Genomic DNA, 23,597 nt, shown 5'->3' with positions numbered 1-23,597 from the left:
CTTTCTCATTTATTTCACACCTTCAAATTTCTACATTAATATTAAATTACTTTTCAAGTTCTCTGGGGAAAAAGTCCTGTTGGGATCTGAACTGGAAATGCGCCGAAATTATGCAATAATATAAGAAAAAAGAAATCTTTGTAATATTAAGGTTTCTTCCCTATGAACATGGTATCCTTCTCCATTTACATTTATATAAAACATAGTATGTAAATATATATTTATATTCTTTTACAGCTTTCAAATAATTTTATAATTTAATCCATAAAGACCTTACATATCTTTGTTAGGCTTATTCATTTCTAGATCATTTATATAATTTTTGTTACTACTGAGAATGACTTTTTTTTTTTTACATTTTCTAAAAAGTTGTGATTAAAGCATACTACTGAGTTTTGTATGTTGAGCTTGTATCCAACAACCTTTATGAACTCCTACCACTTGTAATAGTTTGTCCATTGGAGTCTTGAACTTTCTATATGGAAAATCATAGTATCTGGAAATAATGATAATTTTATCTATTCCTTTCCAAAAATCTGACTTATTAAATAGACATTCTTAAGTATGAGTCTTATGGATGAATTAATGTCTATGATTATGAAACATCATTTCATTTATGAGCACTAGAAAGAGATGAAAGAGTTATATACCATCCAAATTCTTAAAGCCAGAAAATAACTGATGTATTGATGTACTGACAGTTCTAAGATATCATATCTGCAAATATCTATGGAAGATAGGAAAAATTTTCTTTCTCTTACAAACGTATTTTTAAGTTAATTTTTCATTTTGAAAAGGAGAGCTGAACTTGAGAAATTTTTGTATAAAACGAGAAAACCCAAACCTGTGAAATGGATGCACGTTTTATATGAACCTATCAACAACTGTATGTGTACACTTCCTTAGTGGTCCTACCAATATAGGATAATTTTCCTCCCAGCCACTACTACAAACTCTTTGATGAAGCATAAAAGTAGGCAAAGCAACCAAACGGACAACTCCTTCCCAGCCCTAATCCAGCTCTATATTCTCTCCACTGACTACAAGTTGATTCTACGGAATGTTGATGGCAAAAAAACATTGTTCAAGTTTAAATTCCCAAATTAAAGAAATTGGCACTCTAATTTTACACAAACCATTTAATAATTAAAGAAAATTTTAGTGTAGCATTTATATTTAGAGCTTTTTATATTAAAAAAGAATAAATCACAACTGAGTGAAAAACAAAAAATGATACAAGTGTAAAGAACATAAACCTCACCTTCAACAAACATTATTCAGCTAACATTTATGAAAACCTACCATGGAGAAAATAGTACCTTCAGGCTAAGCACTGAAGTTACAAAGATAATTAAGACACCATTTGTACCCTCAAGAAGTTTAAAATCTAGCACAAAGCTATAGTCCCAGCTACCCAGGAGGCTGAGGGAGGAGGCCTGCTTAAGCCCAGGAGTCCAGGCTGTAGTGTGCTATGCTCACACCTGTGAATAACCACTGCACTCCAGCCTCGGCAACCCAGTCATACCCTATCTATAAAAACAAGAAAAAAAAAATCTAGCAGTGTTTTACAACCTCTCCTACAGAACTGACTAAAAACATGTTATCTTGCTTTACCTTCAGAATTTTTCTCCTTTCCCCTTCCTCCCACCCAAGGAAGTGATAAGCCTCTTCACAATCAACTGATTTAGTAGAGAGACATATGTAAAGAAGTGCAGTTTGCCCTCTGTATCTGGCAAGTGCTATATCTGTCGACTCAACAAACCCCAAATCAAAAGTATTCATGAAAGATAAACAAAAATGACAATAGAACAAAAAAATTTAATACAATATATTGTATTTAAAAATACAATATAATGATTTGCATATCATTTACATTGTATCAGGTACTGTAAGTTATCGAGAGATAATTTAAAGTATACAGGAAGATGTGTGTAAGTTATATGCAAATATGATGGCATTTTATATCGAAGACTTGCATCTGTGGATTTTGGTATCAACAGGGGTTCTGGAACCAACTCTCTAAGGAACTGAGAAATGACTCTATTTAAAATACAGTACGAGAAATGCTGTTATATATGTTCAGAGAGCTATAGCTCAAAGAAGGGAACTCAACTCCACTGGGAACTAAAAGCAGAGAAAGGTTGAAAGGCTTCTCAGAGGATATAAAATTTGACACAGGTTTTGAAGGTTAAGTAGGCACTTGCCAGGAGGAAAAGAAAATTAAGTCTGTGGAAATAAAAATGACATTTTGCCCTCCTGCCATTATTGATAAGCAAGAAAACAAGGCACAAACAAACAAAAAACTCTGCACTCTGAGATAAAACAAAAAATGTTACCATATTTAGTTTTAGGTCTCAAAGTACATAAAAACTTGAGCCTTTCCTTTTAACTACTGATTTCTTAACAAAAAGTACTCACCTGCTAACTTTTGCAATGACAATGACTGAAGGTAGTGATGTCCTTTATGGATATAATAATTACGTGAGAAAACTGCTATTTCTACCATGAACATATAAATAGTAAACTTGGAAAAACCTGGTAACCTTGTGGGGGTCTTTTCCTTAAAATACCTGTTTTATGTTTTAATATGGGGAGGCAACTTTTCTAAAGCCTGGACTCCCTTGCAAACTGTCCTTGAAAGTAAAGTTCTTTTCCTTTTCTAAATGCTTTTACCTCCTTCAGCAGGGCTTTCCAGGCAGACAGAACCAAAGGTACAATGCTACAGAGGACTAAGCAGAAAATGACATTTTTGGAACTGCAAGAATTCCACTTGATTATTTGAAATGGTACACAGAAAACAAACATGGAGTGGGCCAGGCACAGTGGCTTACGCCTGTAATCCCGGCACTTTGGGAGGCTGAGACGGGTGGATCACTTGAGGCCAGGAGTTTGAGACCAGCCTGGCCAACATGATTAAACCCTGTCTCTACCCCTAAAAATACAAAAAATTAGCTGGGCATGGTGGTGCACGCCTGTATTCCCAGCTACTCAGGAGGTTGAGGTGGGAGAATCGCTTGAACCTGGGAGGTGGAGGTTGCAGTGAGCCAAGATCATGCCATTGCACTCCAGCCTGGGCGACAGAGTGAGACCCTGTCTCAAAAAAAAAAAAAAAAAAAAAGAAAAAAAAAGAAAAGAAAAGAAACACGGAGTGGTAAGATAAAGCTAAAAGTGTAGAAAGTAAAATGCTTTTCTTGATATACTCCATTAATAAAAATGTGCGCCTTTGGGCCGGCACAGTGGCTCATGCCTGTAATCCCAGCACTTTGGGAGGCCAAGGTGGGCAGATCACCTGAGGTCAGGAGTTTGAGACCAGCCTGGCCAACATGGCGAAACGCTGTCTCTACTAAAAATACAAAAATTAGCCAGGCATGGTGGCGCATGCCAGTAATCCCAGCTACTGGGGAGGCTGAGGCAGGAGAATCACTTGAATACAGGGGACAGGGGGTTGCAGTGAGCTGAGATGGCACCACTGTACTCCAGCCTGGGTGACACAGCGAGACTCTGTCTCAAATAAATAAATAAGAAATGTGCACCTTTTCTATCAGCTCAATGTTTTTTTGTTTGTTTTTTTTGAGACAGAGTCTCGCTCCGTCGCCCAGGCTGGCGTGCAATGGTGCGATCTCGGCTCACTGCAACCTCCGCCTCCCGGGTTCCAGCGATTCTCCTGCCTCAGCCTCCCAAGTAGCTGGGACTACAAGCGTGCGTCACCATGCACGGCTAATTTTTGTATTTTTAGTAGAGATGGGGTTTCACCATATTGACCAGGGTGGTCTCGAACTCCTGACCTCGTGATCCGCCCACCTCAGCCTCCCAAAGTGCTGGGATTACAGGTGTGAGCCACCACGCCCTGCCAGCTCAATGGTTCTTAAACGGAGATCTAAGAATGATATATTTTCAAGGGACTTCAAGGGACTTCTGTGTGTGAAAATTTTATGCTTCAAATTCCACAGAAGTATAAAAACAATGAGTAGAGTCATTTTTGGATGACTTCCTTTTAACCGAAGACTGTCATTTAACTTTAGCATGCAAGTTTGCATTTGTCTACCAGCGATTACCAATCACCTAGAATGACAATATTTTACCCATAAGCATGGTTACAGCAACTATAAAAGTAGGGTGTCCTATCATCAAAATGACAGCAATTGGCCTACATATTCCATCATATTCATGTTGAATTCTCTTAGCAGTTACAAATAAAAAAGTTCTTTTTTGAGGTGATAAATCTTAACTGAAAATTGTTTTGTGAGCAGCAATTTATTTTAGAAAATTTTGTTATTAAAGTAATGCTCTAAATTAAAATCTTAGATAAAACCACTCATTTTGTTTTTATTTTATACATATCTTTAACTTCATAGTTGTATAAGAGTATCAAAACGGTAAACCTAAGTTCTTTTGTAAGTACTCTAACTAAAAGACACTCATAAGCCTGACATTTCAGACTGTCAGTGTTCAGAGCCCACACTATCTCTCCACCTTTACAGACAGTGTCAAACTCATGATGGCATGACTTACGATGGTGCAGAAGTGATACACACTCAGGTACCCATAAGCCATTCTGGTTTTTACTTTCAGTACAGTATTCAATAAGTTACGAGATATTCAATACTTTATTATAATAAATAGGTTTTGTGTTAGATGATTTTGCCCAACTGTAGGCTAATATAAGTTGAGAAACATTTGTATTTCTATCTATTCTCCTCAGGGATCATGGTGTTCCACACCAAATGATTATTTAAAAAATTTTTCTTTATGGAAAAAAAATTTTCTAAGTGAAGATGGTACTATCTTGATTGCCTAAGAGGCCTTCCTTTTCCCATCCTCAATTTCTTGCAAAATTTTTTATCTTACCAAAACCAATCAAGATACACACCAGGATAAGCCTTCTTTGCCAGATGCTTGCACCAACTGTAAATCTGCTATCTGGGCTCCAACAGCACCTCTTTTATGGTATTCACCACATTCTGCCTTCCATACAATTGTCTATATGGTAATTTTAACTCCCTTATTTTATTCTAGGTTTTATGAAGACAGAACTGTGTCCTCATTTGTTATTAATTATAAATAGTCGATTACATAACATTTTCTCAATAAATATTTACCACAGTAAAGTAAAACCATTACTTATCTACCCTTTATTTAAAAATATACTAGAGGCCGGGCACGGTGGCTCACGCTTGTAATCCCAGCACTTTGGGAGGCCGAGGCGGGCGGATCACGAGGTCAGGAGATCGAGACCACGGTGAAACCCCGTCTCTACTAAAAATACAAAAAATTAGCCGGGCGTGGTGGCGGGCACCTGTAGTCCCAGCTACTCGGAGAGGCTGAGGCAGGAGAATGGCGTGAACCCAGGAGGCGGGGCTTGCAGTGAGCCGAGATTGCGCCACTGCACTCCAGCCTGGGCGACAGAGTGAGACTCCATCTCAAAAAAAAAAAAAGAAATATATATATACTAGAAATACATTAGACTAGTGTGTTATAAATAACTAAGTTATTTATAATGGATACCAAATACATCTGCAATCTCTGTTCACAGCAACAAGCTTACTTCTCACTCTTGCTAAATTTCGTGAATTTCTTTTAAAAGTACAGAACAGTATTAAGCTCTACAGAGATTGATCTATTTTTTATGACAGCTTTAAATGGTAGAGAAATTCTGAGGAGAGTATAGTAGTAGATTAAGAATTGGGGAGGAGCCAAGTATAGCTTTTGGTGCTCTGATCAAGGGTATATCGCTGTATTTCTTCCTAAAGTTTTTCTGCCAGTAATTTCAGTACACACAACTGCCAACATAAACATATTCAAGTAACTGAGTATTTACATGTTTCCCAATTGTGGTCATCAACAATATTATTTAATATGTCTTTCATCCAAGATATAAATTATCAAATATAACAAACATAAATTATCAAATATAACGAGAAGAGGCTCACATTATCTGCCTAACTTTTATTTTAGAGAAAACAAGGTATGAAAAGGTTCTATTATGATTTAAATACACTAAAAGTCAAAGAACTCAATACTTTGGATTCTAAATTAAGGGCATTACACTTTAAAACTTCCCATAAAGATTTAAAACATACCTGTCATCCAAAACAATAATTATTTCACCATGTTTAAAGGTGAGTTCATTGTCCTCAACAGCTTCAAAATCATATAAAGCTCTCACTTTCCGTACAACCTTATTATTTAACTGAATTTCTGAAGATGGATATAAGGATTTTGTTTCTGTGTGTTGCTGTTTCTGTTCTTGCAGAGATAATTCGATAGCTAGTTTCAAAAATTAAAATGCAAAGAAACTGGAATTAATCTTGATAAAATAAATATTAGATGACAATGTAAAATTTAATAAGAATAAATCAAGCATTTTATTTGTCTAATTACATGCTACAGTTAACTTTCGGGAGGGCGGGGCAGGGCAGGGAACCGTGACATTTTTAAAATAAAGTTTTTGCTCATTCTTTATTATCACGGTCTGTCATATACAGCAGCAATTATTTTTATAGCAAACAGATTGTGACATTATAATATGGGTAGCTTTCCATATAGGATAAGCCATGAACATATTTCTGTGCTTGACTCATAACTTTGGCATTAAAAAAAGGTGAAATGTAATCTCTCCAAAGGTAGCACATCAAATACATATTATTGAAAAAAGCTAATGAATTAAATTCATTTGATAGCATGTCATTTATTTTCCTTACTTTTTGGATGCTACTAGTTTTTAGATTTGAGGTAGAAATAAAAGTATACTAGTTTTATTATCATTTTTATTTCAAAAAAATGTTCTGGCAAATACATATATGTATTTTTTGAGATGGAGTCTCACTCTATCGCCAGGCTGGAGCATAGTGGTGCCTTCTCGGCTCACTGCAACCTCCGCCTCCTGGGTTCAAGCAATTCTCCTGCCTCAGCCTCCCGAGTAGTTGGGACTACAGGCGCCCGCCACCACACCCAGCTAATTTTTGTATTTTTAGTAGAGATGGGGTTCCACCTTGTTGGTCAGGCTGGTCTCGATCTCGACCTTGTGATCTGCCCACCTCGGCCTCCCAAAGTGCTGGGATTACAGGCGTGAGCCACCGCGCCCAGCCCTGGCAAAGATATTTTAAGCAACACTAAATTACATGTGCTTGATCATTTACCTTTAGCTATGTCTTCTTCCTCTTTGTTTTTGTTCGATGACGTACCATTCTTGGCAGCAGCTGAGACAGTCTGTAAATGTATGAGTAAAATGAACACAACTATCTTTTCAAACAAAACACAAGCTCTGTAATTACTTGCAGATGGTAAATTTTAAAAAATACTGATATAACTGAGTTTCATTTAAAAGTGAAGTTCTTTTTTGAGACAGGGTCTCACTCTGTCAGCCAGGTTGGAGTGCATGGCGCAGTCATAACTCACTGTAACCTCCAACTCCTGGGCTCAAGTGATCCTCTCGCCTCATCCTCCTGGGAAGCCGGAACTACAGGTGTATGCATCCACACCCGGCTAATTTTCATTTTTTGTAGAGACAGGGTCTCACTATGTTTCCTGGGCTGATCTGCAACTCTTGGCCTCAAGTGATTCTCCTGTCTCAGCCTACCAAAGTGCTAAGATTACAGGCATGAGCCACCATCACTGGTCTAAAAGTGAAGTTCTTTATAATAATTTTAAGTAATTGTTTTCAAATACTAAAATAAAACATCAGATTTTTCGAGAAAACATTATAAACTCACACAGGGCTCAAACTGACTTAGATTTTGCATAAATGTAACACAGAACTTGGCATACAGAAAGTACTTAAATATGAATAGAATTTTAAAAAGACTCTTTTCTGATTGTATTCCTGATCTCAATTGTCCAAGGTCTCTTAGTGAGATGAGCTCTACTGCTATAGGAGTATAGCTACACGAGGAGTGCCAGCAAGAAGTGATGATCATCACTGGAGAGAGAGGAGTGGGGACAGAGACAAGAAGTGCAGTTCTAGGAATACGTGTGAAGTCCTTTTACTAGTTATTGTGGCTGGGTGGCAGTGGTCTGCCAGGCATAGCAGAGAAATAAGGAAGGTCATGCTTGAATTTAATAAACAGCATGTAAGACAGGTATCCAGGACTCTGATCCATCAACCGGTTCTTTACACAGATTTTTCAGAAAAATGTGCAGAAAGGACAGAACAGGAAAATGTTTCCTTTTTATTACTTGTAAGACTCATCTCAAAACTCTACCTTGTACTCTTAGGTCTGGTCAGCTATAAAGAATCTTTTTTCAGCTGGCGTAGTGGCTCACGCCTGTAATGCCAGCACTTTGGGAGGTCGAGGCAGGTGGATCACCTGAGGTCAGAAGTTTGAGACCAGCCTGGCCAACATGGTGAAACCCCGTCTCTACTAAAAATACAAAAAATTAGCCGGGCATGGTGGTAGGCACCTGCAGTCCCAGCTACTCTAGAGGCTGAGGCAGGAGAATTGCTTGAACCTAGGAGACGGAGATTGCAGCGAGCCGAGGTTGCGCCATTGCACTCCAGCCTGGGCAACAAGAGCAAAACTCCGTCTCAAAAAAAAAAAAAAAATCTTTTTTTCTCTTTAATCTATGATCTAAAATAAAAGAAAATATAGCACTTCTCATAGTCTCTTTCCCTAGCCCATATCCTAATATTAATGGGAAGGAATAAGGTACTGAGAGCAAAACCCAAGGAATAGTATTTTTCTCCCCTAGACCTAAAAAAAACCAGCCCACTCCATGAGTCAACATCCCTGCCTCCATACCCCAGTTCTACTAAAGCTATTCCCTTTCCTAGCAAATAAATTTCTAGTCTTACATTTCCATCCATCTTGTATGTAAAGCATTCACTCTAGGCATATTCACTCTTCAACAAACAAGTCTTGAGCCTCTCAATTCCATGAATTTGTTCATTTCACTTACCTCCTGATACGACTTCTTCACTTCTAACAAAATATTAATACATTCAAGTCCCAAAATTCTACCTCTTTACCTTCTTCACCATTCCAATCTGTAGTCACCTCTTTCTCTCTTTGATATTAAGATAGACAGTATACAGTCTATTCCCCTCATCCTGTATTTGTCATTTATAATCTAAATTAGTTATTTTTCACATGTATAAAGCTATCATTCAAACTTGCTACAAATTTCTTGAATATAAGGGCTATGTCATACACCTATGCCTTTTGCATGACTGTAGACTTAGACGAACATTAAATACACTATGTCTGATTAACTTCTCAAGGTTCTGATATGTGGAAGAAATACACATAAAAACTAGAATGTCTACTAAATGTAAGGAAGGCACTATGCTAGAGAGTCATTTGGGAAGTAAAGGTGGAAAATGATAATCTAGACATACCTTGCCTAGTCTTTACATAACATACATACCTTCAAAATATTATAGGGTCAACCATGGATCTGAATGAATCTCTCACCTGAGAACCTGCTGGAGGAAAAGTAATTCCTTCTTCTTTCATAGATTTAATAGTTGCAGATATTAGACTAAACTGAGGGTCCTTCTGAAATTCTTCTGACCACTCCACCATTAAAGATTTCAGTTTTTCACATACTTTAGGATGTGCCTTTTAAGGAAAAGGAAAATAAACAAAAATCTACGGTTAAAATAAGTACTTAACATTATTTAACAAGGAGAATTACCATCAAAATTCTCTTTAATTATATGAACATCAACAAAAGTCCTGAAATTTCTAGCTTAGTTGAGTAATTGACAGATGCCTATTTACATGTTGTGATATAGTTGTTTCATACAAAATGACTGTTTTTAATACCAATTCCTAAGTCTTACTATAATGATCACAAATCTTTTATATTCAGAGATTATTTCCTCCATGTTTCGGAGAATGGAGCCAGAGAAACCTGGATGTAAATCTTGGCTATTCCACTTACTAGCTACATGACCTTGGACAAGTTACTTCTAAGTCTCAGTTTTTGCATTTATAAAATAAGAATGATAAGGGAATCTAACTTCTAAGAATCTAATGCTCCAAGGGTAGTTAAGAGCATTCAACAAGACAGTATATGTAAAATGCTTAAAGTAATGACTACTTACTAGCCCTCAAAAAGGATTTGCTATTATTTACAGTATATATACTTTGGGGAAAATAGTTTTTGGTGCTACAAATTAAAAAATCAAATTTCAGAACAGTTTATTTCATTTCAATGTATCTAAAAATGATTTCATTTATAATACTTTAGTAAAGCCACATAATTATAATGACACACAATCTACATATTTTTTAATGACTTAAAAGTTCTTCTGTTTTTAAAATTTACCTTATTTTTAATCACAGCACGTACTTCTGTTGCAAAATCACGGGAACATACTTCTAAATGAAATATCTTTCCACAGTTTGCCACACAAGCCCCAAGAAGCTATTAATTGAAATAAAAATTAATATACAAATATTGAAATATTAACTTACTGTAATTAAAAACACATTTAAAATTTGCATCAAATAATAACGCGACTTGTACTCACAGTTAGTGCCTGCAGAGCAACATGTGGAACCTTATGATTTACCCTTTTCATTATGGCTTTTAGGCAATCTTTCGCTCTAAAAAAAAAGAGAGAGAGAGAGACAGACAGTTAAGTATTTATTGATAAATTTAATTCAAACATTAAGGTATTACTCTATTACCAAATAATTTCATATTTAATGGCTCATGCCTGTAATTCCAACACTTTGGGAAGCCAAGGCGGGAGGATCACTTGAGCCCATGAATTTGAGACCAGCCTGGACAACAAAGTAAGATCTTATCTGTATAAAAAACTTAAAAATTAGCTGGGCATGGTGGCGTGTGTCTGTACTCCCAGCTACTCAGGAGGCTGAGGCAAGAGGATTGCTTGAGCCCAGGAAGCTGCTGTGAGCTGTGTCATGCCACTATACTCCAGCCTGGATGACAGAGTGAGACCGTGTCTCAAAATAAAATAAAGTAAGTATAAAATAAAAATAAACTAAACTAAAATCCTGGAAATTTCACGTTAAAGGAATAAATCTATAAAATAATTTACACAATATTTTGTTTATGGCTCATAGAGCTTTAAAAAAAAAAAAGCATGTTGTAAATGTTATACATTCCAAAATCAAGAGACAAACCATTTCACAAAAGGTCTGTCAACACAAGAGACGTATACCAGATCTTTCCATTTCTTCAAGACAGATTTAGCTTTCAAACAGCAAAATCTTATCTTGAAAAAAATCTAACATGATATATAATTTTAAGAGGTTCAAGTACAAACGTGAATGTACTATGAAAAGCTTTAATGTTAAAACAAATGCTTTCATCACTCTTCTAAATTTCTTAACATATAGTTCAGCTAATTGCCACATCTCCCCAAAAGCACTTTTTTATATTCACTTTTTTCATTTTGTTAATCTATATTTATATGTATATTATTTGAAGACTTTTGTTATATTATCTACTGTGTTATCTACTTCATTATTTAAAAGTTCCCATACATATAGAAGTCCCAGAGGAATTCCTTAAATAACTCACCTATACATTGTTATCATGCATCCTATTGTGTCAAGGCTTTAATTATGTGTTACTATAGCAGATTTACAGTTGAACTCTTTTTCATTTAAGTTAATCCCATAAATCCAGCATTCAGGCTTTTTTATGTCCCAAAAGTAAAACAACTGACCCTTTAACTACATGAAACTGACCCTTTAACTACATGAAATTTAGGGGCACCAACACCCCATGCAGCCGAAAATCTGTGTATAACTTTTGATTCCCCAAAAACTTAACTATTAATAGCCTACTTTTTTTTTTTTTTTTTTTTTTTTTTCTGAGACAGAGTCTCGCTCTGCCACCCAAGCTGGAGTGCAGTGGTGCCATCTCGGCTCACTGCAAGCTACGCCTCCTGGGTTCAAGCGATTTTCCTGTCTCAGCCTCTCAAGTAGCTGGGATTACAGGCACACACCATTATGTCCAGCTAAGTTTTATATTTTTAGTAGAGACGGGGTTTCACCATGTTGGCCAGGCTGGTTTCGAACTCCTGACCTCAAGTGATCTGCTCGCCTTGGCCTCTCAAAGTGCTGGGATTACAGGCGTGAGCCACTGCGCCCAGCCAACTAACAGCCTACTCTTGACCAGAAGCCTCACCAATACCATAAACAGTAGATGGACATATATTTTGTATATACATTATATACTGTATTCTTACGATAAAGTAAGCTAGAGAAAAAAAAATGTTGTTAAGTAAATCATGAGTTGGAGGTAGAGGGGTTGGTCTTGCTGTCTTAGAGGTGGCAGAGGTGGAAGAAAACCTATGTATAAGTGGACCCTCGCAGTTTAAATCTTTGTTGTTCAAGGGTCAACTGTGATAAAGTCTAATTTTCCTCTCAAAGTTACATCACAAAAAGAGACACTGGTTATCAAGTTCCTAGACATTCACTGAGCACGACTGGACATCTTACCCATTAGGAGTACTTCCAACTTTGTCACATATGTCCATAATAAGACTCCAATCTTCTGTAGTGTTGTACTCATTCGTGGCTTTATCTATAAAATATATTGGCATACACAACAATGAGGACACATCTCATATAACACTAAAATACCAGTAAAGGCCCAACAGTTAAGAAATCCTACCTTTTCTATTGCCGAAGATACTACGGATGACCTTCAGAAGACAAAAGTACTTCTACTAACTTCAATTTTAAATTGTATAATTAAATGAACTAAATATATTGAGGTAAAGCAATAAAATGCCTTCTAAATAAACAAATTACTAAGTATCAATAATCCCATGAAATTCTAATTTGGAAGAAAATTTTAAAAATGTATCATCAGGGCTGGTCATGGTGGCTCATGTCTGTAATCCCAGGCATGGGAGGCCAAGGCAGGAGGACTGTTTGAGGCCGGGAGTTCAAGACCAGCCTGGGCAATATAGATAGACCCTGTCTCTACGAAAAATAAATTTTAAAAATTAGCCAGGCACGGTGGCAAATGCCTGTAATCTTAGCTACTTGGGAGGCTGAAATGGGAGGACTGCTTGAGCCTATGACCTTAAGGCTGCAGTGAGCTATTATCACGCTACTGCACTCCAGCCTGGATGACAGGGTGAGACTCTATGTCTTAAAAAAATTAGAAAGTATATCATACAAGTAAATATGCACTAAACTGTCCAATAAAGCACTGATTTTGTAAATTTTTTTAATAGAGAAGGGGTCTCACTGTGTTGCCCAGGCTGGTCTTGAACTCCTGGGCTCAAGGAATCCTCCTCCTTGGCTCCCAAATGTTGGGATTACAGGCCACTGCACCCAGCCTGAAGCACTGTTTTCAATAGCAAAAAGGAAAATTGATTAATATAGTAAATTCATACAATGGAATATGAAATGAGGAATACCAAATTAAATGAACAAAAATTCATGAATCTCAAAATATGATTTGCTTGGGCTTATAACACTGAGTCAAAAAAGCTAACAGCAGAAGAATTTATAATATTTACATGAGGTTTTTTTTTTTTTTTTTCCGACACGGTCTTGCTCTGTTGCCCAGGCTGGCTGGAGGGCAGTGGCACAATCTCAGCTCACTGCAACCTCCACCTCCCAGGTTCAAGCGATTCTCCTGCCTCAGCCACCTGAGTAGCTGGGACTACAGGCGCCCGCCACCACACTCAGCTAATTTTTGTATTTGTAGTAGAGATGGGGTTTCACCATATTGGTCAGGCTGGTCTCAAACTCCTGACCTTGTGATCTGCCCACCTCGTCCTCCCAAAGTGCTGGGATTGATTACAGGCGTGAGCCACCACACCCAGCTACATGAGTTTTTTAAGACAGCTTTATTGCTATAATTCATGTATCAATACAATTTACACATTTAAAATGTACAATTCAATGTTTTGACTATATTCATAGAGTTGTACAACTAACACCAGTATCTGAGAACATTTAATCACTTCCAAAAGAAATCCATACCCACTGGCAGTCACTGTTCATTCTCCCCACATATTCCCAGCCCTAGGCAGCCACTTGTCTACTTTCTGTCTCCTAAGATTTACCTATTCCGGATTTTTCATATAAATAGAACCATATAATATATGTTCTTTTCTGACTGGCTTCTGTTATTTGGCATAATGTTTGCAAGGGTCATCCACGTTGTAGCATGTATCAGTACTTCATTTCTTCTTATGGCTAAATAATATTCCATTGTATAGATATACCACATTTATCCATTCACCAGTTCATGAACATCTGGGTTGGCTGGTTGGTTGCTTGGTTGGTTGGCTTACTGAGACAGGGTCTCACTCTGTTGCCCAGGCTAGTGTGCAGTGGTGTGATCACAACTCACTGCAGCCTTGATCTCCCGGGGCTCATGTGATCCTCCCACCTTGGCTTCCCACGTAGCTAGGACTACAGGTATGCACCATCACGCCCAAATAAGTTTTGCATTTTTTGTGGAGATGGGGTTTTGCCATGTTGCCCAGGTTGGTCTCAAACTGCTGGGCTCAAGTGATCTGCCCGCCTCGGCCTCCCAAAGTGCTGAGATTACATGTTTGAGCCACCATGCCCAGTCAACATTTGGATTTTTAAAAATGTTTTTGGGCCAGGAGAGGTGGCTCACGCCTGTAATCCAGCACTTTGGGAGGCCGAGGCGGGCGGATCACGAGGTTAGGAGAGCGAGACCATCCTGGCTAACACGGTGAAACCCCGTCACTACTAAAAATACAAAAAATTAGCCGGGCGTGGTGGCGGGCGCCTGTAGTCCCAGCTACTCGGAAGGCTGAGGCAGGAGAATGGCGTGAATCCAGGAGGCAGAGCTTGCAGTGAGCCAAGATCGCGCCACTGCACTCCAGCCTGGGCAACAGAGTGAGACTCCATCTCAAAAAAAAAAAAAAAAAAAAAAAAAAAAAAAAAAAAAAAAAACTTTTTGGCTAATATAAATAATGCACTGATATGATGAACATTCATGTACAAGTCTCTGTGTGGACACTATGTCTTCGTTTTCCTTTGGTATATATCTAGGAGTGGAAATGCTGTGTCATATAGTAACTCTAGGTTTAATTTTTTTAGGAATGGGCAGTTTCCCAAAGGAACTATACTATGGTACATTTCCACCAGCAATATGTGAATGTTTCACCTGAAGTTTCACAACATCCAAAAAATACACTATATTCTTTAGGGATATATACACAGGTAGTAAAAATATTAGCATGCAGGAGAATGATAAACATCAAATTTGAGGGGAGTTCAAAAGAAGACACAGGCTTCATTGTATTTATAAAGGTTTATTAAGTTGTACAGTATGTATCTAGAAAATATTTTCAATATCTTTTTTGTGGTCTGAAATATTACATGATCAAAGTAAAAACTGACAAGTAATTAACCTGCATTGTGAGAAATAAAATAAATTAATTAAAGGTAAACTGTTAAAAAGCATGATCAGAATATAATGATTGAGTTACAGAGCATTTTTACTTTACTTTTACAAAAATTTCAATATCAAGGAATACAATTTTTTCTGCTAGTAAGGAGAGGTGGAGATATAAAAAGTACCACTTTAGAAACATTGTATCATTTTATGCCTTTTCCTCTTTATTATATATACCTTATAATTTCAAATATAGAATAATCTGGCAAAACATATATATATGAGTATATACACACACACACAGACACACACACACACACACACACACACACGACAGGTAATATCACAGTGATCATCAAGAAAGATGGTAGGAATCCAGAGTAATTTCTTTTTTTTTTTAATAGCAAGGAATAATCAAAAGAAGCCAAAAAATGAACAGGCTTAGCAAACAACTATACTTCGTGAGTAAAGAAAAACACACACCAATGCAGTTAACCTCAGTTAAATACTGGAACTCGCTTTAAAAAGCCATGCAAATTGCCTACTACTTATGGATGAAAGCAATTGTTTTGACATGTGATGAAATGACAAACCAGGGGTTTTAGAAAAGTAATACATTTTTGCCTACTGAAAGTTCTAGATCCAGGCACCAAATGTTATGCAGGCAAAACATACCTACTCAGGTTTTCACCTTCTTCCCTTGTGCCAAAAAAACTATTGCTTTGGAAAGTCAGAGCAGACTATACTGTTTTAGAGGCTTAAAAGGCTTAACTATTTCTGAATTACATATCTAATAAATTCCATGAATTCAGAAGTACAGACAAGGAAAAACCTCCTAATTCTACCAATCCTTTTTCCAATCCCTTTTAAAACTATGATGCATATCCTTCCAGACATTATATATATACACACACACACACACACACACACATACACACGCAAAAATAATAAAAGTTAATGCAAAATTAAATAAAATAGTATATGGTGTACAAAGGCAGCACCCAAAAACAGACAACTCCTTCCTTGGTTAAGCTATGAACAAGACGAGAAACAAAACAGAATAAAATAACACTTTCGTTATTAACAGAAGCTTTAGATATACTAGCCAAATGAATTTGTTAATAGTGAACCCCAGAAGTGGGCATGCCTTAGTACTGGAGAGGGGAAGGCCTCTCCCTGCAGGGGTAAGCCTCTGCATGACTTATTCCATGGAGAAGCAAATGAAAAATCACTCAGTGGTGGGGGAAAGACTAGCTAGTCCTACACAGAAGGGCATATGTAAGACCAGTTAATCTCAAACTTACCAATCAGGTGTCATCATACCAGAGACGAAGTAAATAAAAAAGCAAGGGCAAACCAGGTGAGGTGGCACACACCTACCATCCCAGCACTTGAGAGGACAAGGTGGGCAGATCAGTTGAGTCAGGAGTTCAAGACCAGCCTGGGCAACATGGTAAAACCCTGTCTCTACAAAAAACACAAAAAAGTTAGCTGGGCATGATGGCACGTGCCTGTAGTCCCAGCTACTTGAAAGGCTGAGATAGGAGGATGGCTTGAGTCTGGGAGGTCGAGGTTGCAGTGAGACAAGATCGCACCACTGCACTCCAACGTGGACAACAGAGTGAGTCCCTATCTCTACAAAACAAAACAAAACAAAGGGCAGGCTCAGGGTGACACTAATGGAACTCCCTTCTCACAAAGGAAACCATGGGGTAGAGAAAAAATATTCCCCACTAACATTGCGATCATACTAAATGTATCAGTTCTTCTTTTTCTTTTTTTTTTTTGAGACGGGATCTCGCCCTGTCGCCCAGGCTGGAGTGCAGTGGCGCAATCTCGGCTCACTGCAAGCTCCGCCTCCCGGGTTCACGCCATTCTCCTGCCTCAGCCTCTCCGAGTAGCTGGGACTACAGGCGCCCGCCACCACGCTCAGCTAGTTTTTTGTATTTTTAGTAGAGACGGGGTTTCACCGTGGTCTCGATCTCCTGACCTCGTGATCCGCCCGCCTCGGCCTCCCAAAGTGCTGGGATTACAAGCGTGAGCCACCGCGCCCGGCCTAAATGTATCAGTTCTTAACATGCATTTCTACTCATAAACATCTGTCCACATTCAGAAATATACGTCTATACCAGTATTTTTAGTAGCTGCATAATGTACCATTACATACAGAGTGGCCACAAAGTCCCAAAACAAGCTAGAGAGAAGTTATCAGCAAACTGGTTGTAAATCCATTAGGTACTCAATCTGTCTTCTTTGTTATACTTACTGGTATCTTTCGTATTGGTGACTCACATAGACTAAATATAAATTAGGAAGGCAGGATTTTGTGCATAGTCCTTTCTAAAGATGTTTCATAGCATTTTTTTGTTTAGCATCTGTCTTTGCCACAACCTTTCACCACATTCCACCCCCAGAATGAATGTAACCATCATGGCACGAATTTTTGTTTGTTTTGTTCACTATTATTATTCTTAGTACATAAACAGTATGTAGGGCACGAAGTAGGTGCTCCATAAATATTTGTTTCATGAGTGAATGAAATGTTGGTTGTTCCTCCACATCCCATTAGCCTGGTACAATGTGTAAGGTGGGAAACAACAGCAGAGCTTTTGAGTACACGAACTAAAAGGGCTTTAACTCTGATGCCCATCTGTGGACATGGTTTGGCTGATGTGTGCAAAGTTCTGGACCAACCAAAGCTTTGCTGCTGAGCAGACAAATATTCAACTGGCTACATAAGATCAAACTTCAATAGCAACACCACATGGCAACAAAAGGTAACAGCACTAGTGAGCTTATGAAGTTCTAGTTCTCCTCTTGTTTACTAAAGAGAAGTAACTCTAAGTTTGGGAGTCTCAACAAGGAGACAAGGTAAGTGGGGAAGGCAATGCTTCAAAAGCTTCTTAGATAGATAGGTAACTAACTTTATATACTGAGTCTGAAAAGCAAATAATATATATTACAGCTTCATGCTAATCTTTCCTATTTGTCTATGATGCAGTTTTTGCTACAACAGAATCTACCATTTTTTCTTTTTATAGTGTCATTTAGCATACTGTTTGAATTACCTGAAGATTAAATATCCACCCACATTCTTTTCTGTATATTATTCCCCTTTCACATGTAAATCTTTAGTGTATTTAGAACTCCATTTGGTATATCTGGAATCTCACACGTGGTGTGAGGCAGGAATAGAAAAATATTTTTACGAATTTTTTGTCAGTTCTACTATTTAAGAATCTATCCTTTCCTCACTGATCAGAGAAGCCAGTATCATCAATTATCAAATTTTATGAGTATGGATATGTATGAGTACAAAGACACACACATAATCAGGTGAATCTGATTTTAGACCATCTAATAACCTACCTAGTCCAGCTAGAACTCAACTTTTCATGATATTTTTCCAATTCTGGTCATGTAATACATTAAATATGAAGCCTATCTGATGCCTTCTAAAGCCTCCCAACAATTTTTAAAATATCTAATTAGACTATTATTTAATTTCCATAGAAAATGGAAAATTCCTGATTTGAATACTCTATCAAGCATAGTTTAGTCTCTACAAATATAGGACTCACAATTACTCTTTTTAAAAAATACAGAATCTGAAGACTTCATAATGGCCTGCCAAAAAGGACTTCGTTTTTCAAGGGAGCTAAGTAACGTTTAAATTATGCACTTAGCAGTATTTTAAACCCCTGGAAAATTTTAAATATTATAATTAAGAAACCATTCTTTTATAGCATGTCACTTTGCCCAATGTTGGGGCCCTATATCACATTATTCTGTGTCAAACGAATAGAGAGGTAGAAAGTTAAAAGAGCCCTCCTGGGGCCTAAATGCTAAATCGCCAGCATTTGGTGGGTGTAAGTCATAACAATTCATCACCAGGCTTTGATTACTGTATAAAAAGAGCCTCAAATACAATGTGAAATAGCTTAGAAAGATTCTAACAATATGATAAAGAATAATTCCATCAATACCTACCTACAAGGAACAAAAAGGCTCCCCCCCTTACAGTCATTATGTTCAAAGTACAGCTTTAAAAAGAATCTATCTCTACCCATAAAACTTTTAATAAAATAGGCTCTATCAGTAATAAAAAACTTAACTACATAAAATAAGAATGCTTGCAAGAAAGCTTTAAAGCTCCTCCTATTATGTTTGCAAATAAAAATTCATGAGTAGTCTTCTGCTTCCAAACATGACAGAATATCTATCCTATCAAAAACAATTATAAAACAGGCCAAAATCAATGAGGCAACTGTTTTCAGGGAATGAATAGCAGGCAGAGCAGGTCCCAGATCTTTGAGGGAAGGGAAATATGTAGTGAGCCTCACGATGGCCTCAGCTTTCTGCCTTGGAATACTCTCCTGTCCAGCACAAGGAGGACTAGCCCAAGTAGAGAACGACTAGCCCAAGAAGAGCAGCTGAGAGACGGAGACCAGGTTTCTAGGCACAGTGATTAAACAGAGGCCCTTGGTCAAAGGCTGGGCTACACAAACACACTTGAGATGAGTCTCTATGGGGTCTAGCAGAGATTACCTGCTATGGGGCTGAAAGGTCAAGCAGCACTGGGAGTCATCCTCCCTATTATGCATGGAATGTTTGTGTTCCTCCCAAAATTCTTATGTTGAAGCCGTAATCCCCAGTGTGGCTGTATTTGCAGATGGGGCCTCTAAGGAAGTAATTATTGTTAAATGAGGCCAAAAGGATGGGACCCTGATCCAATAGGATTAGTGTCCTTTTAAGAAGATACACCAGAGAGCTAGCACTCTCTTTGTGTACACACAGCAAGGAAAAGCCATACAAGGGCACAGCAATAAGGGGGCTGTATATAACCCAAGGGGCGAGCTCTCACCAGACAGCACCTCTGCTGGCACTTTGATCTTGGACTTGCAGGCCCCAGAACTGTGAGAAAATGAATTTCTGTTGCATAAGCTACCTAGTCTATGGTATTGTTATGGCAGCCCAGGCAGGCTCATTAACACTCTGCCCAAACAGAGCAAGAGAACACTTCATGCATTTGGTTGAAAATCCAAAAAGGGCACACCTTAGGTGGAAAAGCCCTCTAGAATTTAGTTCAAAACCAAAATAGGCCTCCCTCACAAAGAATAAAACCAAGCCTGTCAAAACCTAAAAGATCCCCCTAATAATATCACAACCTGACAGAACAAAACTCAACACTATTTAGAGGAAGACAACGTAATTCAGCCTCCCTACAAAGAATAATCACAATGTCCACCATAATACAAAAGATTACTAAATAAGCAAACAAGTGTCCCAAAATCAAGATTAGTCAATAAAAACAGATGTTAGCATAACTCAAATGTTAGATTTAGCAAGAAAGAACTTTAGAGACATTATCATATTTTCAAGAATGCAAAGATTGGTGAATGCTCAGCAGAGAAATGAAAACTATAAAAATGGAATGTCTGAACTGAAAAGTACAATATCTCAATTAGAAAAGTCATTAAATGGGCTGGGCGTGGTGGCTTATACCTGTAATCCCAGCACTTTGGGAAGCCAAAGGGGGTGGATCACGAGGTCAAGAGATCCGCGATCATCCTGGCCAACATGGTGAAGCCCCGTTTCTACTAAAAATACAAAACATTAGCCGGGTGTGGTGGTGGGCACCTGTAGTCCCAGCTACTCAGGAGGCTGAGGCAGCAGAATCACTTGAACCTGGGAAGCGGAGGTTGCAGTGAGCCAAGATTACATCACTACACTCCAACCTGGGCGACAGAGTGAGACTCCATCTCAAAAAAATAATAATTGTAATACCCGATCACGTGGAAACTTAACAATCAGGACATGTGGGTAATTTAGAGTATAACAGAAGGCAACATAAAAATGTATTATGATTAAGATATTACATATTAATACCTTTGGACATGACTAAAGCAATTTAGAACTTTGTCTTAGTCTGTTTTACACTGCTATTTAACAGAATACCTGAAACTGGGTAGTTCTTAAAGAACAGAAATTTATTTCTCACAGTTCTGGAGGCTGGAAAGTCGAAGATCAAAGCACTGGCATCTGGTCAGGGCCTTCTTACTGTGTCCTCACATGGCAGAAGGTAGAAGGACAAGGGAGAGTGAACCCACCCCTGTAAGCCCTTTTTATTGCAGCATTAATCCATTCACGAAGGAGGTACTCTCATGACCTAAATACTTCCCAAAAGGCCCCATCCCCCAACACTGTTGCACTGGGGACTGTCTCCAACACACAAATTTTGGGGGACACATTCTGACCATAGCAATCTTAGGAAAAAAAATTGCCATTTATCTATTAATAGGAGGAAAAAAAAAACCTCAATTGTTTCTATACCTTAAAATTGCAGCATAAGAACCAAGAAAAGCTAGCCAAAAAAAAAAAAAAAATATATATATATAAACACACATATATATAATTTTTTTTTTAAAAGCAGAAACAAGAAGCTGGGCATGGTGGTGCACACCTGTAGTCTCTACTACTTGAGAGGCTGGGGTGGGAGGATTCCTTGTGCCCAGGAGTTTAAAGCTGCAGTAAGCTATGATCAAGCCACTATACTCCACCCACACCCTGGGTGACAGGGTGAAACACTTGTCTCTAAAACAAAAAAAGAAAAGAAAAGAAAAAAGAAAAAACTAGAAAATGAAAAACAAGTAAATGAGTAGAATTAATTTTCATAATTGCAGGAAACCACAATGATAGCTTTTACTAAAGATAGAAACATTCTTTCTTTGGACTAATTCATTAAAAAACTAAATTCTTCAAAAATGTAGAAAAGCCATTTTTTTTCTAGTCTATGAATAAATTGTATATGTTTAGACTATTAAAATCATTATACATACTTACTAGGTTTCCAGACTGCACAATTCTTGTGTAGTGAAATTTAGATTAAAATATTTAAATGGGCCGGGTGCAGTGGCTCACGCTTGTAATCCCAGCACTTTGGGAGGCCAAGGCAGGCGGATCACGAGGTCAGGAGATCAAGACCATGGTGAAACCTCGTCTCTACTAAAAATACAAAAAATTAGCCGGGCGTGGTGGCGGGCGCCTGTAGTCCCAGCTACTCGGAGAGGCTGAGGCAGGAGAATGGCGTGAACCCGGGAGGCGGAGCTTGCAGTGAGCCGAGATTGCGCCACTGCACTCCAGCCTGGGCGACAGAGCAAGACTCTGTCTCAAAAAAAAAAAAAAAAAAAAAATTTAAATGCCCAATAACTCAATCTTATAGACTGTAAATAATTCTACTCCTTCTCTCCCTTAAATGACAATGACTCTATTTAGCATTTTATAGTTAAACTTAGGTTTAACATAAATTTTCTCACTTAATTTTCCACCCCATTTAATGTTCTATTTGAGTTAAGGTTTATTGAGGCAAATCTTTACTCTGGGGAAAGCAGCAATACACATAGTTCTTAAAAATACATTCTGCATACCATTTTTTTTCTTTTTTTTTTGAGACACAGTTTCGCTCTTGCTGCCCAGGCTGGAGTGAAATGGCACGATCTCGGCTCACTGCAACCTCTGCCTCCTGGGTTCAAACGACTCTCCTGCCTCAGCCTCTGGAGTTGCTGGGATTACAGGCACGTGCCACCACACCCAGCTAATTCTGTATTCTTAGTAGAGATGGGGTTTCACCATGTTGGCCAGGCTGGGGTAGAACTCCTGATCTCAGGTGATCCACCCATCTTGGCCTCCCAAAGTGCTGGGATTACAGGTGTGAACCACCGTGCCCAGCCCATTCTGCATGCCTTCTAAAATGAAAACCTACTTACAGCTCTGAGTACTGAATGACAGATAGCAATTTAATTAAAAACAATAATAGCAATTAAGCAATAACTCCTGAGCATTTTACATATGCTAAATCACTTGCTCCTCAATCAAATGAAGGATCCCCATAAGTGGGGACTGGGCCTGGTGGCTCACAGCTGTAATCCCAGCACTTTGGGAGGCCAAGGCAGGAGGATCACTTGAGAGTCCAGGAGTTCAAGACCAGCCTGGGCAACATAGTGAGATCCCTCACCTCTAAAAAAAAAAAAAAAATTGAAAAAGTAGTCTGGTATGGTGATGCGCACCTGTAGTTCTAGCTACTCAGAAGGCTGAGGCAGGAGAGTGCATGAGCCCAGGAGTTTGAGGTTACAGTGAGCTATGATTGTGCCACTGTACTCCAGCCTGGGCTGGGTTATTTTACAACCTTGCATGTAAAATAAATAAATAAAAATAAAAAATATATAAATGGGGAAGCCATTTATATGACAGATACAGAAAATTATTATTATTATTATAATTTG

At 38.1% G+C, this 23,597-nt stretch overlaps 1 protein-coding gene across 1 annotated transcript in view; it reads right to left on the bottom strand.

The window, feature by feature from the left end:
- STAM2 (signal transducing adaptor molecule 2) overlaps positions 1-23,597 on the bottom strand; it is a 58,713-nt gene that overhangs the window by 21,183 nt on the left and 13,933 nt on the right. The window contains exons 2-7 of the mRNA XM_030796565.1: positions 12,420-12,504; positions 10,475-10,550; positions 10,270-10,368; positions 9,411-9,557; positions 7,140-7,209; positions 6,081-6,267 (exon numbers count right to left, since the gene is read on the bottom strand). Of these exons, the coding sequence (XP_030652425.1) occupies positions 6,081-6,267; positions 7,140-7,209; positions 9,411-9,557; positions 10,270-10,368; positions 10,475-10,550; positions 12,420-12,504 (664 nt within the window). The remainder of the gene's footprint in view (positions 1-6,080; positions 6,268-7,139; positions 7,210-9,410; positions 9,558-10,269; positions 10,369-10,474; positions 10,551-12,419; positions 12,505-23,597) is intronic.

This window comes from Nomascus leucogenys, chromosome 17, assembly GCF_006542625.1.
Source record: "Nomascus leucogenys isolate Asia chromosome 17, Asia_NLE_v1, whole genome shotgun sequence".
Taxonomy (NCBI): Eukaryota; Metazoa; Chordata; class Mammalia; order Primates; family Hylobatidae; genus Nomascus; species Nomascus leucogenys.
The sequence above is the reverse complement of the archived record's forward strand: the minus strand, read 5'-3'. Positions and strand labels throughout refer to the sequence as shown.